This window comes from Malaclemys terrapin, chromosome 6 (assembly GCF_027887155.1).
Source record: "Malaclemys terrapin pileata isolate rMalTer1 chromosome 6, rMalTer1.hap1, whole genome shotgun sequence".
Taxonomy (NCBI): domain Eukaryota; kingdom Metazoa; phylum Chordata; order Testudines; family Emydidae; genus Malaclemys; species Malaclemys terrapin.
In genome coordinates, this window is record NC_071510.1 from 23,298,713 (window position 1) to 23,315,413 (window position 16,701).

The 16,701-nt window shown below is 45.2% G+C and overlaps 1 protein-coding gene across 1 annotated transcript in view; it reads left to right on the plus strand.

Annotated features, from left to right (window-relative positions):
- The window catches only part of UHRF2 (ubiquitin like with PHD and ring finger domains 2), a 190,746-nt gene that overhangs the window by 156,283 nt on the left and 17,762 nt on the right, over window positions 1-16,701 (plus strand). The window contains exon 10 of the mRNA XM_054031771.1: window positions 16,243-16,349. Within this exon, the coding sequence (XP_053887746.1) occupies window positions 16,243-16,349 (107 nt within the window). The remainder of the gene's footprint in view (window positions 1-16,242; window positions 16,350-16,701) is intronic.

Here is a 16,701-nt window from a genome sequence, read left to right on the forward strand (position 1 = left end):
CAAGACTTGCTGTCATTGGCAGACTTCCCTTTTTAGGATAGAAAACAGGAATTCCTCTAAGTGCTCCCTGATTCTGTTGGTTAAGATTTGTAAGCTGATCAGTCAGGATGGAGGCCAGGTATGAATACCTCTAACCGGATCTTGACAGTTTTGACTTGAGACATCCTAGGTCTGATGTTAGCATCATTTTCAAGTGTATTGGATCTCTTCCTTAAGGTTGACGTAGAAATCTCCATCTGAGCCTAAATTTTCTTGGATTGATGCACTGATTTCTGGATTGCTGAGATGCTTTATGACCTTTTTCGGAAGTCTGGTGGATTCTGTCGAGAAGCAGAAACTCTTGACCAAATAAACCTCTTGCTTTTAATGTTGTCATGTATTATGCTATGAACATTAAGAACAATTTATGAATTATCTCAGGCTGCATGGGATGAGATATCAGCTGCCATCCTTACATGTTCAGGGAACAGTCCCTGTAAACCTTATAATAACCAAGTTTATGGAATGGTTGCTCCATGTACCACTTGGGTCGATGGAAGTAATGACTTTGTCTTGATGGCTGCACCAAAGGAAATACAGAATTTCTTCATATCAATACACTTGGCTGAGATTTGGGTACCATGGGAAGGATGCATTCGTTTATCTACCTTGTAGGTTTTCCTCCTGTGCATGCATCTCTTTTGCTTTGGCATGAGTCTTGTATCACAAAGCTTGTGGGACTTCTGGTCTGCTATTGCTCAGAGTAACACTGTACCGTAAACCTGGGAAAAAGTCATTCCTCATAGCTGTAGTTACATCCCACAAATTTAGTGAGATAAAAACCAAATGGCCAGTCCTTTGTAAATTGGAGTCCATATCCCAAATGTGATTTCCTCATCCCCATTTCTAGTCTAAAGTCATCTCTGTTTATATCTTATACAGGCCACTAACCTGCCTGTATTTCCCCAAGTCTCTCTTACACTCTTATGATGTCTCACTAGGTGTTTATTCACCTGGAGATATCAAAACGTATTCAAATAATGAGAAGCTAGCATCCATTCTATGCCTTTGATTTACCATTTTCATAGATTTTTGCAAAGCTGTTCTTTGAAGCTCTCTAGATATTTTAAGAAAAAATGTCCCTTGCTAAGATCTGATCTGGGAGAGGGAAATTGCAGTCACTTCTAAAACCTGCCATCCAGAGTTGATGCTTGTATTGGCAGTTTTGCAGTCCTTATTCACGTAAAACTCCTCCGTTCACTTTAATAGGTGCCTGCCAGTTTTCTGCACAATGGTCTTATCGTCCTTGAGTGCTCCTTTAGCACCTTGATTGTCCAATGGTCCCAGTGATTGTTTGGCAGGCTTTCTGCTTCTGATGTACTTTTAAAAAAATTACTGTTAGTTTTTCAGTCTTTAGCTAGTTGCTCTTCAAATTCTTTTTTGGCCTGCCTAATTATATTTTTACACTTGACTTGCTAGAGTTTATGCTCCTTTCTATTTTCCTCACTAGGCTTTGACTTCCAAATTTCCAAAAGATACCTTTTTGCTTTTAACCACTTTGTTGTTTAGCCATTGTGGTACTTTTTTGGCCCTCTTACTATGTTTTTTAATTTGGGGTATACATTTAATTTGAGCCTCTATTGTGATGTTTTAAAGAGGTTCCCTGCAGTTTGCAGGCATTTCACTTTTGTGACTGTACCTTATAATTTCCATTTGATGCAACTACATCAAATTCAAGCTGTTTTTCCCACAGTCTTCAGAGCCCTGCTTAACTCTGTCCCACCCTACTTATTTGTCCTAGTTTGTGTCACTCCCTATCGCCTTTGTTCCACCAGTTAGGTCTGTCCCACCTGCCCATTTCTCAGTTTATTGCATAAATATCTTCTTGCCTTCTTCCACAGTGCTCTTATGCATGGAATGCCCTTCCAGAGTTCATTCACAAGATACCTACTCTCTGTACACTTGAGTCCCTCCTGAAGAATGTCAGCAGCCAGACCAGTTCAGCTGCTGGCCTGCTGCCTGACTACTTTTGCTGCTAGGCATCCAGAGAGCCAGCTGCACAGCTTTGGAATTCACGTAGGTAGCCACAGCGCCTGATCAGCTGCTGATTTAGCAGTCCTGCTTATAAGACTGGCACCCACAGACAATCAGTAGCTGCTCAACATGTACCATGTCCAGAGCTGGGCTTGCCTGCTCCTTCCAGCCCTTTTTCCTGTCCCTGTTCTGCCCTATCCCACTTCCAGCCTGTCCTGCTGCCTTGTTCCCATCCTGCATCAGCTTTGTTTTCATATCTGCTCTTGCTTATGCTCCAGTCCCTGTTCCCCACCCCGGCTTCTGATTTCTGCCTTTGATCATCAGCTCTGCCTTTTGCTTATAACTTTGGGTTACCCTCTGGTTCTGGTATTCAGCTTCTGTTCTTCTGGGACTGACCCTCAGCTCATTCCTGGACTCTGTCCCTCTAGATCAGGCTCTAACGGGTAGGCTGAACTATCATTTGAACCATTAGTCCTGACTGCCCACAGCCTAGGACACAGGCTGTGGGCAGTCAGGACTAATGGTTCAAATGATAGTTCTGTTGTGCGGAATCTAGCTGACATATTGACCAAGTACACAATTAAAAATATTAACTTTACATTGCCAATACTAAGCCAAACACTACCTTGACTGCTCTACTTCTATACAGCACACTTTCCCCTTAAACTCTCTGTCTTTAGATGGTGAACTCCTTAGGTCAAGTACTTTGCCATATTTGCTGTTTGGAGAATGCCTATCACATTGTGAGGGCTACCAAAATCAAAGAAATTTCAATTTCAGGGAAAAGTTAGTCAAAAGTTTACTGCCTCATGTTATTATATTATTTATTTTTTTGCTTCTAGATGAATGTGTATGTTTATGCTTGTCATCCCTTTTCCACAGTGCTGACTTAGCACAAACCAGCAACTTCTTGTGAACAAAATAAGTGCGGATTTTGTAGATTGTTCAGAGGAGCACTGATTAATAGCTGTCTCTCAATCAATTCTGGTAATGAATATTTGCTCTAAGTATTAGGGAAGTTTAAGGGTAAATCTACTTTTTTGGTGTGGAAGTTCATGAATATCAAAATAGTGTCTGTGTTTTCCCATCAGATAGACAGTGCTTTCATGGTCTAACAATATGATGCATGCAGAGCAGGAGGTCTGTTACTATCAGTAAATGGGGATGCCAACAGGCTCCAGTAAATGTTGTAAATTAACAGGGTCATCCAGACTTGCTGGTCTGAAAGCTTTGCAATGTAGAATTGTCAGTTATCTTTTTAGTAAAGCACTCCATTTGAACTGAAAAAGAGATGTTGAAGGGAGTAGTTACAGTGTCTTTCTGAAAATGGCAGATCTATATTTTTATTACATGGTTTATTTGATAAAGGGGCTCCAAACCAGCACCCCTGAACTTTAGGGAAGTTGGATCCACATTCTGATCTTGAACTTTTGGGGAAGGATAGGACACACAGAATCTAAATTGTTGAATTGCTTGGATTCATGTGCAAACTGATTCCAGTTTTAGCGATGTGATGACTCCTCTTTTAAACAATTTCCATTCAGGAAAATAAGAAAAATCTCAAGGAGAGCGCAATCTACAGTTGTCTACTGCTTTCACTTAAGCGATGTCTACACTGCGCACCTTACAACCGCGTGGCTGTGCCACTGCAGCTGCACCGTTGTAAGGTGCACTGTGTAGCCATTCTTCTTCGAGAGATGTCCCTGTGGGTGCTCCACTCTAGGTGTTGGTGCGTCCCTGTGCCTTCACTCGGAGACTTTTTGTAGCAGTACTCGTACTGGCCACACATGCGCAGAGGCTGCCCCCCCCCAGTGAGTCTAGGATAATAGTGCGCATGCGTGGCCAATCTCCTCAGTTCCTTCTCTACCGTCCCTGGCCTGAGACGGAGCTCAGCAGACTCATTAGGAAATCCCTCACTTTGTTACTATTACCTGTTCTAGTAGTTAGTTTGTTGTCAGTTCTTGTTAGTGTAGCTCATTAGTTCTTTTAGCTGTTTAAAAAAAAAAAAAAAAAATTTCTCTCAGCCGCAGCCGCTTCTACCATGCCTGGCTCCACAGGCTTTAAGCGCTGCTCTACGTGTAAGGACGCTATTCCGCTCTCTGATGGCCACTCTCATTGTATAAAATGCCTGGGGGAAACACACATTCCCCAAAAATGTGCCCACTGTACCAAACTCAGTTCCAGGGCACGAAAGGACAGGGAGCTTAAACTGAAACTGCTCCTCCTGCAGAAGTCTATCAGGTCAGTTTCAGACCCAGGAGCCGACTCCAGCTCTACTGCCCGCCACAGCCCCCCTGCTTCAAAAAAACTGAAGAAAGCTACAAAAAAGGGGCAGCCCTCTCCAGCAAAGAAGTTGGTGAAGCACAAAAGTGCCTCAGGCAGGTCAACAGTTTCCCTGCCTGTGTTTCCTCGCCTCAGCACTTTTGAAGAGCCGGGCTCCTCAGGCACCGCACGAAAGCCACCTCAGGCTGCGGCGGCGGCGCGAAGCTCCGGTGCCGAGGCTTCAGGCTTTCAGTTGCCTGCCTCGTTTATGGCACCGTTCGGCACCGAGACGAACACGATGCCGACATTTCCAGCCTTGCCTGACCCTGTGCGGGCTGATGTTGCCCCCCCCCGGCACCTACCACGGCACGGGCAACCGCGGCACAGGCTGACAGGGAGATCAAAGGAAAAACCCCTGCTCAGAGGAATGTTCCCTCAGGGCAACTTCCTCCTCCGCAGCTTTCACCTCATGCAGGAGCCTCACCTTTTCAATTCACTCAGACAGCAGATCTATTGGTCTCACCTATTCTGCAGTCTCCCCTGATAAATGCCTGTTTTTCTCCAATGCTGGACTCAGGATCAGAACAACCTTCCTCCAGTGAGGAGGAAACTGATCCACAGGCAGTTTTTTCTCCTTCTCAAGACTCCCAGACCCAGATCAACAGGGGTTACAAAAAAACTACCTCAGCCTGTCCTCAGTATCCTGCCCCATGGGGAGTGAACCCTTGGATGGCAACACCTATGCCCTACCCACCACCTTGGCAATGTTGGGCACCATGGGCATCGTACCCCTGAGAACACATGCGCTACGGCACTTCGACCAGGCGCAACACCGGTTTAGCACTGCCTCGTGACGGACCTGCCAGTGACATAAGATACCAGGCAGCACCGTCACACTCCCAGGAGCAACTGAGTCCTGCTCCTATTCCAGCAGAGTCCGACATAACGCCTGAGGAAGCCTTACTTCCCCTTCCTCCAACCCCGTCGGATGACTATGCCAAATTCCAAGACCTCTTTAAAAGAGCTGCAGGTGACTTGAAAATTAACTTAGAGGAAGTCACTGAACAACGGCATGAACTAACAGACATTTTGCAGCCCTCTTCTTCCTGTAGAGTGGCATTACCAATCAACATAGCCCTTTTAGAACCCGCTATATCCATCTGGCAGAATCCAGCCACTAGCCTATCTACCTGTAAACAAGCGGACAGGAAGTACTTCATTCCTTCAAAGGGCTCTGAATTCCTTTTTACCCATCCAGCGCCAAACTCATTGGTAGTGGACGCAGCAAACCAGAGGGCCAAACAACAGTACGCCCGCTCCACCCCAGCCAACAAGGACAGTAAACGCCTGGACCTCTTCGGCCGTAAAGTATATGCATCCTCAACGCTACAATTTCGCATAGCTAATTATACCGCAGTCCTTGCAAAATATGACCACAAAAACTATAATAAATTCATGGATTTTATTGATCACATCCCAGAACAGAAGAAACAACAATTCACAGCTCTGGTTTCCGAGGGACAAATCATATCACACACCGCTCTCCAAGCAGCCCTCGATGTAGCTAACACTGCAGTAAGGTCGACCGCCACAGCAGTGGTCATGCGACGGGGTTCATGGCTCTCTTCCTCCTTCTTCCCTCGAGAGGTCCAGAGCACCATTGAAGATCTTCCCTTCGATGGGGAAAAACTTTTTGCCTCCACCACAAACGACATGCTGCATTCGATGAAGGACGCAAGAGCAACCCTCCGGTCCCTAGGCCTCCAGCCACCTGCAACCAGAAGACGACAATATAGATATCAACCTTATCACCAACCACGCTACCCCACATTTTCACAACACTCCTATAGACCACAGGAACAACAACAGCAACAACGACGCCAAAGACCAAGATTCCAGCGTCGTCGTCCTAATTCTACAGGGGCACTGCAACCCCCTCCAACTAATAGGCAGATTTGAAGCATTGGTCGAGGTTTTAGAAAACAGCGTTCCCACTTCAGCCGGCACACCTATCTTTGGACACCGCCTACGACCATTCTCTCATCAAATGGCAGAAAATTACATCCGACAAATGGGTCATAGAGGTAGTTACAATTGGATACGCCATCCCCTTCCTCTCCCTCCCACCCACCCTCCCCGTCCCTCTTCAGGGACCCATCTCACGAGCAACTACTCTTCCAAGAAGTGCAGCATCTCCTTCAACTGGGAGCAGTAGAAACTGTGCCAGAACGACACAGAGGGAAGGGTTTTTACTCCCATTATTTCTTAACAGAGAAGAAAAATGGGGGATGGCGACCAATCCTCAACCTCAGGCGGCTCAACAAATTTGTCAAAAAGCAAAAGTTCAAGATGGTCACTCTTACCACTATAATCCCAGCGCTGGAGCAGGGCGACTGGTTTTCAGCCCTCGACCTACAGGATGCCTATTTTCATGTGACTATACACCCATCCCACAGACGATTCCTACGCTTTACTCTCGGCTCCACACATTTCCAATACAGGGTTCTCCCATACGGCTTACCATCGATTGTTTCCTATCTTTAGGCCTGCAAGTAAACAAAAACAAATCCACATTATACCCCACCCAACATCTGGAGTTCATAGGGGCATACCTCGACTCCTGGACGGGGTTGGCATCTCTCCCACCAGCCCGCTTCAATTCTATAAGTCAACTAGCCACAAGGATTCGCAACAGTCCCCAGGTGACTGTCCGGGACTGCCTACAAATACTAGGTCACATGGCCTCTTGCACCTCCGTCGTTCAAAATGCACGTCTATATATGAGGTGCTTCCAAGCGTGGTTGGCCACGGTGTACAGACCGAATGTGCACCCTCTAAACAAGACTCTCTCCATACCTGCCCGAGTCAAAGATTCTCTACAGTGGTGGACAATTCACTCCAACCTCTGCTCTGGAGTCCCCTTTCTTCAGCAGGCTCCATCCCTCATACTGACGACCGATGCATCTCTGACAGGATGGGGTACACACATGTCTCACCACACAGCCCAGGGGCTTTGGTCTTCAACCGAGACCTCTCTCCATATAAATGTCCTAGAACTTCGAGCCATTCGCAATGCGTGCCGTCAATTCCTACCACTAATCAAGAACCAACACGTACGCATAATGACAGACAATATTGCATGCATGTTCTACGTGAACAGGCAGTGGGGAGCTCGATCCCAGTCTCTGTGCACAGAGGCTATGAAACTCTGGAACTGGTGCATTGCGAACAACATCCGGGTATCAGCGGCCTACCTTCCTGGAGTGATGAATACCACAGCGGACGAACTAATCAGACGTTTCCCGTGGGATCACGAATGGGAATTAAACGAGCACATCATTCGCGACATATTCCGCATTTGGGGCTACCCAGCAATAGACCTCTTTGCAACTGCAAAAAACAAGAAATGTCCCAATTTTTGCTCCAGAGCAGGGCTAGGCAAACATTCCCTGGGAGACGCATTCATGATCCCATTACCGGTTCTGAACAGGGTCCTGATAAAAATACGAACAGATGGAGCCAAAGTGATCCTAATTGCCCCATCATGGCCCAGACAGCCCTGGTTTCCGTTTCTCACCAAAATGTCCATTCGACCCCCAATCCCCTTGCCTCTCATTCCGAACCTCCTATCACAACAACACGGCCGTTTTCTCCACCCCAACTTATCCATGCTCCACCTCAAAGCATGGTTCCTACATGGTTCTCCCAAAATGAACTAGATTGTTCTGAACAAGTTCAAAGAGTGCTCCTGCATAGCAGAACACAATCTACTCGCACCACCTATCTATGTAAGTGGAAACGATTCACACACTGGTGTTCAACTAAACAACTTAGTCCCACGTCAGCACCTCTTCCGCTCATACTTGACTACCTATTGGACCTTAAGCAATCCGGCCTTTCTTCCAGTTCCATCAGGGTCCATTTAGCTGCTATTACAACTTTTCATGACAAAATTGATGGTACTTCCGTATTTGCTCATCCTATCACCAAGCGCTTCCTCAAGGGACTCCAAACCCTATACCCCGACATAAAACCACCCACCACCCCGTGGGACCTTCATCTAGTTCTCTCTTGCCTAACCCAACAACCATTTGAACCCCTAGCCACGTGTTCCCTTTTACACCTTTCGATGAAAACAGCATTTTTAGTGGCAATTACCTCCGCCAGGCGGGCAGGAGAAATAGCAGCTCTTATGGCAGACCCACCATATACGATATTTTTCAAAGACAAGGTTACCCTCAGGTTACACCCCAATTTTCTTCCTAAAGTACACTCCTCGTTCCACATTAATGAGCCGATTCACTTACCAACCTTTTTCCCGAAGCCACATGCGAACTCGTTCGAAGCCTCAATGCATACATTAGATGTACGCAGGGCCTTGTCCTTCTATTTGGATAGAACCAAACCTTTTAGAAATTCTTCCAGACTTTTTGTTTCCATCGCGGAGCGTTCCAGAGGTACACCTATTTCTACCCAGAGACTTTCGAACTGGATTTCTCAGTGCATCCGGTTGTGCTATCCGATGAAGAAAGTTACACCTCCAGACGGCATCAGAACACACTCCACTAGATCTGTGGCTGCCTCTGTAGCATTCTTACGCAAAGTTCCCCTGGCTGATATCTGTAAAGCAGCTACCTGGTCCTCTGAGCACACTTTTGTTAAACACTATGCTCTTACTCAAGGCCCTCTATCTGATATACATTTGGGCAGGGCTGTACTATCAATGGCATTCCTATCAGATCCGAAGTCCCTACCTCCTTAAGATACACGGCTTTTAAGTCACCTAGAGTGGAGCACCCACAGGGACATCTCTCGAAGAAGAAGAGGAGGTTACTCACCCTGTGCAGTAACTGACGTTCTTCGAGATGAGTGTCCCTGTGGGTGCTCCACTACCCACCCTCCTCCCCTCTACTTCGGAGTTGGGGGAGCCTCCGTTGTAGAGAAGGAACTGAGGAGATTGGCCACGCATGCGCACTATTATCCTAGACTCACTGCGGGGGGCAGCCTCTGCGCATGTGTGGCCAGTACGAGTACTGCTACGAAAAGTCTCCGAGTGAAGGCGCAGGGACGCACCAACACCTAGAGTGGAGCACCCACAGGGACACTCATCTCGAAGAACGTCAGTTACTGCACAGGGTGAGTAACCTCCTCTTCTTTATCACCTGGTGAGAGCTCTCCCAGCAAAAAAATAAAACAACCTCCAATGAGGGGCAATCACTTTGTCACCGGGAGTGTGGCTCCCACTAACGAAGTGCTATCCACACCAGCGCTTTTCATCGTTACATTTGTCTTTCGGGGTGTTTTTTTCACACCCCTGAGCAACAGAAGTTTTAACGACAAAAATGACTATGTAGACAAAGCCTTGATCAACATTTTCAGAGTTTAGAGCCACCTACTCACCAGCCAATAATCATTTTCCTGTTCTGAAGCCTTCTTTTTAGCTGAATGTGTCCAATCTTTTGCATGCAGTGTTGTAACCATATCAGTCTCAGGCTATTAGAGGGACAGGGTGGGTGAGGTGTAGTATCTTTTATTGGACCAACTTCTGTTGGTGTGAGACACAAGCTTTTGAGTTTACACAGAGCTCTTCTTCAGGTTCCCCTTCCTTATGCTAGGTGGAAATCTTGGGCTTGATTCACCACTTTCTTGCTAGTGTAAAACTGGTGAATCTGGTTCTTGTATTGCATCTAAGAAGGCTGGTAGAACAAGGTTTTTGTTCTAGATTAGGTCTGAGTTTTTGTTAGGAAATCTGTTACTGAGCTTTGGTAATAAAGAAGAATATTTTAAAATTACTTATACTAAATTCTCCTTATTTATCTAGTTCTGTGTCTAGATTAAAGACCAAACTGAAATTTGGGCAAACTATACAAGAGAAAAATTGGAGGGAGTAACAAGAAAGAGTCTAACATCTGAGTCTTGGAAAGTTAAAAAGTAAAAGAATCAAAATTAAGTATACAACAGGAACAAGACTGAAATAATAAGGTTTGATTTAATATATGCCATGATTCACCATGTTATAGTAAGATATAATCAGATCATCTGAAGTTCTGAATGCCTCTCATAAGGTGCTGATATCTTCAGTTCCCAATTAAGTAGGGGTTGTGGGAGCTTTTCTTCACTGAACCTGCTCAGCATCTCACAGTATTGTGCCTATATTAAGACAATGCGGAATTTATGTGGTGCAGAGGTGAATTGAATTTAAAATGTGTGTTCTCTTATAATCAGGACAATTAAGTGGTAACTTTACAGAGACAATATAAGGGGGGAGAGAGAGAGAGAAGGCTTAAAGAAAAGAAAGGGAGATGCCAAAAAGTATTTATAATCAATGGCAGAACGTGCTACTTGAAGAAAGCTGTTTCAAGCACAGGAAAGTGCAGGAGCAATAAGGGTTGGATGAATTACACGTTTAAGTTGGGAAAATAAGACTGTCTGATTTTTTTTTTTTTTTGATCCTATTAGAGTACATCCAGAATACATAATACAGAAAATACATTTTCTAAAGGAGGATTTCAGGCTCCCACCCACAGATTTGTAACATAAAACTGCTAAAGAGTTCCCTTTGACATCTGTCAAATTCAGAATCTTTTCTTCTTCGAATAGTGTCCCTATGGGTGCACCATTCTAGATGTCTTTGCATCCCTGCTCCTCAGATCGGAGTTGTGGTAGCAGTGTCCATTTGGCGTGCACATGCACTCTCCCTGTCTCATGCTCTGCTCTCTTGCTATATAGCACTGTGCGGGCAAACTGCTGTCAGTTCCTTCTCAACCTCCTCTTGGCTTGAGATGGAGCCTTAAGCAGAGCCCATAACAGAGATTCTTCTTAGTGTTTTTTCTTACTAGTTTTTCCTTAGTAGTAATAGAGTTTCAGTTAGTGTTAATACTTCCTTCTCTTTTCATTTAAAAAAAAAATTCACTTATAGAATCGTTATCTCCTTAGCATAAATTAGATTTCCCTAGCCCTTTCCATTCGGAAAGTGAACCCTGAAAGGAGTATATCTGGCTCCCTTGGGTTTAAACGTTGCCTCTCCTGTTGGGAAGCCATTCCTGTCAGCAATGGCCATTCTTGCTGCATTCACTGCCTGAGAGAGGCACACATGCCTCAGAAGTGCATGTTTTGTCTCAAATGAAAATCCAGAACCAGAAAGAGCCATGAGCTGAAATTAAGACTGCTCATGATTGAAAGCTCAGTCCAACCAGCCCCAGGGCCCAGGACCTCCCCTGGACAGCGGTCCCTGTTGAGACCGATCCCATCATCATTGTTGGATCAACACTCTTCAGTGACTTCAAAGAGGCAATCCTTAGATTCCTCTCAGAAAATCTTGAAAAAGCAGGCCCCAAGTTCCCCAAGCAGGGAATCGGCCAAGAAAAAGAGGACCCTCACAAACAAGGCATTGTGATATTTCTATATCTAGATGATTGCTAGCTCAAAGTACGTACATTCACCTACACCTTGAGAGACACGAAAAACTATAGATCTATTCCTACAACTAGGCCTATAACTAAATACCCAAAAGTCCATTTCGACCCCATTGCAACAGCTGGAATTCATAGGAACCTGCTTAGATGCAATAGAGCTCAAAGCCTTTGTCCCATCACATGGTTCAACATCTTGGCCAGCTTAATCTCGACAGTTTGGGCCAGTCCGTGGATTTCAGCCAGAACCTGTCTGCAACTACTGGGGCACGTAGCGGGTGGGCACCTTTGTCATAAAGCATACAAGACTCCACATGCGTTGTCTTCAAGGGTGGCTCAGAAGGTATATATCCCGAGAAGATACAATTTAAACAAACTTCTGTCAATCTCCTCAAGAATCAAAAACTCACTCAACTGGTGGGCATATACTCACAAGGTATGTGCGGGAGTCCCCTTCACTCAACCACCCCTGTCATTGACAATGGATGGCATCCCTAATGGGATGGGGAGCCCACTTGGACACCGACACCTACACCATTCAGGGCAAATGGTCCCCTCTTGAATCCTCACTACATATCAACTTACTAGAGCTCAGAGCAGTCAAGAATGTCTGCTCACATTTCCTACCAGTGGTCAAAGACAAACATGTAAAGATTATGACAGACAACATTGCATGCATGTTCTACATAAACCGCCAGGGAGGAGCAAGATCACGTTCCCTGTGTGCCAAGACAGTGAAAATATGGAACTGGTACATTTGTTACCAGTTCAGCATCTCAGCAACTTTACCTCCTGGACATACAGATCTCTACAGCAGATATTCTCAGCAGAAAATTTTCCCAAGATTACGAATGGGAAGTAGACACTACCATCCTTCACAACATATTCATACGTCGGGGAACTCCAAAGATAGACCTGTTTGCCACAGCCAAGAACAAGAAATACTCTCAATTCTGCTCCAGAGAATGTCTGGGTCACCATTCTCTTGGAGATGCTTTTCTCCCCAGATGAAACAGACGTGTTATATGCATTTCTGCCAATTCCACTAATATCCAAAGTGATATTCAAGATAAAGAAAGAAAAGGCCAGAGTTGTTGTTATAGTTCCAGTGTGGCCAAGACAGACATGGTTTCCATACATTTTTCAGCTGGCGGTTTCCACCATTTACTCTCCACCCTGTTCCTCATCTTCTTTCTCAAGATGTGGGCCAGATCCATCACCCAAATTTGCAAGTTCTCCTGCTCAAAGCATGGCTCCTCAATAGTTCCAAAACTTAGAAATGAACTTTTCTGAGGATGTGAAGGAAGTACTATTACATAGCAGAAAAATAACTACTTGTCACACATACCAGAAATAGCAGATTTTAAAAAAAAATCAGTAAATTGTGACATTTCATAGATACTTACAGAAATGTCATTCAGCTTGCTCACAAAAATCCATTGTTTTAAAAATGTGATCAATAGCACCAAATCATTCTTCCTGCTTAAACCATAGAGTTCTTAAATTATATTTACCAATTCTTTATCAGCTTGTCACTAAAATTCATTCAGATTTCACAGAATGGTAGGGTTAAATTCACTGAAGTTCGGAAACTGCTTTGAAATCCTTGGATAAAAGGTGATATATTAATGCAAAATATTAATGTTAAAAATAGAGAATATGATTCCTCTCCAAATGCATTTTTAATTGAGAATACATTACATTTAAAATTTAGTTGATAATTCTCCTTTTAAAAATGGAAGTATATTAGAAGCTCTCTGAGACTGCTCGGTCAGAGAGAAGATACAGTCTAGGACAACGTTTTCCATCAGCCAAACAAAAGACCAAGTTAGAATACTAAAATAACCTGTGCAACAAAATGCTCTTATCTGTAGTTGAAAAGATATTTTGCTTTGTTTTCAAACAAGACATGCTTTTTATATCTTTAAATAGTTTTTGTGTATCTACTGGATATTAAATAGAAGAAGTTACAATTATTATTGTGTAATATTTTGAGCATCCCAAAGTGTGTTAAGGATAGTACCGATACAAGTAAAGACATATCCCCTGCTTGAACATCCTTTGAGCTAAATTCAGACATGACACTACAACTGAGGATAATAAACTAAAGATAGGAAAGAGGAGAAGTAGGATGAGAGGTGTAATAGTAGGATTATGCAGTTCTTCTTCGAGTGATTGCTCATGTGTATTCCACAATAGGTGTGCATGTTCGCCACATGCACCGGTGCTGGAAGATTTTCTCCTAGCAGAGAGCTCCCCTAGCGACCTCTGGAGTGGTGCCTCCATGGCGTGGTATAAGGGACGCTGCACGCTCCCCCCACCCCCAGTTCCTACTTGCCGCCAGTGAAGATGCTTCGGAACTGCTCTACTCCAGCTTTGCTATAGCTCGTCCCCAGAACTCTTGTTTGTTCAGTGTATGGTACCTGTAGTTAATTTGAGTAGTTTAGTTAGTTTAGTTTAGCTAGTGCGCCCGGGCCGGGGCATGCCCCATGCTCCGGGTTTTAAGTTGTGTGACACTTGTAGGCGACCTATGCCAGTGAGTGATCTGCATGCGGACTGTTTACGCTGTTTGGGGGAAATCCATCTCAGCGATCGCTGCAAGATTAGCAAGTCGTTTAAGCCTCAGACCAAGAGAGAGAGAAACATTAGGCTCCGGGCTATCCTGATGGAGTCAGCGTTGACCCCGACTCCGGCGCACCTCTCCAAGTCGGCACCAGGCACCACGGTGTCAGTGTGAGACGACCCCTAGGCACCATCTACCAGTCGGCACCGCTCCCCATCCACAGGGCACGCCAAGACGACTAAGGAGAGGTCTTCTCCGCCGCGGCACTGGAGTAAAACTGGGGTAGAAGCTAGACTCATGTTGGGCAGTCGTCGATACTCATCGGCCTCAAGGCCTCGGACTCAAGTCGAGCAGAGTAGTCCGGCCCATTTGGAGAAGGCTTCCCCAGATGTCTGGATGCCCTCCATGCCAGAGGCCCTGCAGGAGGCTTGGGACGTTATGTCCATGCCGGTACCAGGAGCACCGCCAATGTTGGCCCTGCAGTTCAGAAGCAAGCCGCCACTGGGAGCTCCATAGTTGCCCCCGTCTCGGTCAAGGGAACGTTCCCAATGCCGTTCGCCGCTTAGCAACTGTTCTGTGCATAGTCCATGTGGGTCACCGTCGCCTCCCAGCAGGTTGTCTAGCTGGGTTCCATCTGACAGAGACTCCAGGCACCGCTCCACCTTGAGGAGCGAACACCGACAGGACCAAGGCAGATGACACCATAGGTCCTTGTCTCAGAAGGGCTATCATAGACAGTCGCGACACAAACGTCGACGCCATTCCTGTTCGTCATCTCACTCCAGGACCCCGCCACAGCACTGCTCCCACAGCCTCCGTTGTCGATCGCCGGCGATTCGCTGTCGCAGATTCACCCGCCAGAGCCGATCGCTGAGCATCTGTTACCGACGGTACCGGTCCTCCACGTTGAGGTCGCAGCCTTGAGGTCGGCACTGCTCCGGGCGCCAGGGACAGCGGCAGGTCATACATCAGCCCGGCCTCCCTTTGTAGCCGTCCATCGATGGGTCAGGCCAAACAGGCTACTCCGCCGGTGCCACAGTCAGAACTGAGGTTGGGGGGAGCACGCAGCGCCCTTTATACGACGCCATGGAGGCGCCACTCCAGGGGTCGCTAGGGGCGCTCTCCTACGGGTACTACTAGGGGGAAATTTCCGACCGGTGCACATGGTGAGCATGCACACTTATTGTGGAATAGACATGAGCAACACATCTCGAAGAACACCTGTCTTTTACTCAATTAAGGCATGTATAAAACTCTTTTGGTTTCACTGATTAGTGTTGTTGTTAATGCTTTTGGAGAGGAATCATATACTGTACTTAGAAAAGCGAATGCAAATAAATATCTCCATTTGTATAATAGTGAGTTCATAACACCAGTCTGACAATGTTTATGAAAGAAACTTCTCTTACAGTGGTAAATATAGCTAGAGCTGCATTTTAATAATGCTCTAATGAAGTTCTGTTTATCAATCCCAGCCCAGTATGGGCTGGATCCTACAAGGTGCTGAGTGTTCTGGTCCTGATCCAGCAGTGCCCTTTTGCACAGTCTTAACATTAAGCACAAGTGTCATTGAAGTATAGTTAAGAACATGCTTAAGTGCTCCACTGGATCAGGGCCAGTGTGCTCAGCACCTTGCAGAATTGAACCCTATTTATCAGCGATGGTAATACATATTTTGCAATATGATTTCCTACTAAACTAAACTTGTTCTGTCTTAATAACATTATAATTATGATCAGTGTATGCTGCCCTCCCTCCATAGTTTTTAGAAGCTAAGGGTTTAATAGAAGTCTGATGATCATGGAACCTGTAGCTTTGAGTCGGTATAATTTCTAGAAGGAGGGTCGTGTAGGAACGGAGCACAAATTCATAATTGTGCATAAGGGAAATGTTCATGTTTGTCTGAGGAAACAGGACCAATGAAGCAATGGTGTTTTCAGTTCAGATGCTTTAATTTGGAATGTTAAAAATGAGGATAATCTTCTCCCACAGGATCGAGGCGATGAATTCACTTACACTGGGAGTGGTGGTAGAGATCTTTCTGGAAATAAAAGGATTGGAGAACATTCATTTGATCAAACATTAACACACATGAACAGGTAAGTTTTTTGAAGAATAAATTAAAGTCTTTCAAAGAACAATACAGTTGTATTCCATTAATTTAAAACTAATTTTTGATGTGTTCCTTTTATCACCTAAAGCCCTTGTAAATGGTGGTACCTCTGGCTATCCACTGGCATTTTATCAGTGTCCTGTTACATTGATTTAAAACTGTAATTGTAGCTGAATAAAATACATTGCTGTATTATAGGTTTAGCTGGTAGCTATGTCTTTGATTAAGGTTGCCTAACACATTCCACTATTAGGGTTACCATACGTCCAGATTTTCCCGGACATGTCCGGCTTTTTGGTCCTCAAATCCCCGTCCGGGGGGAATTCCCAAAAAGCCAA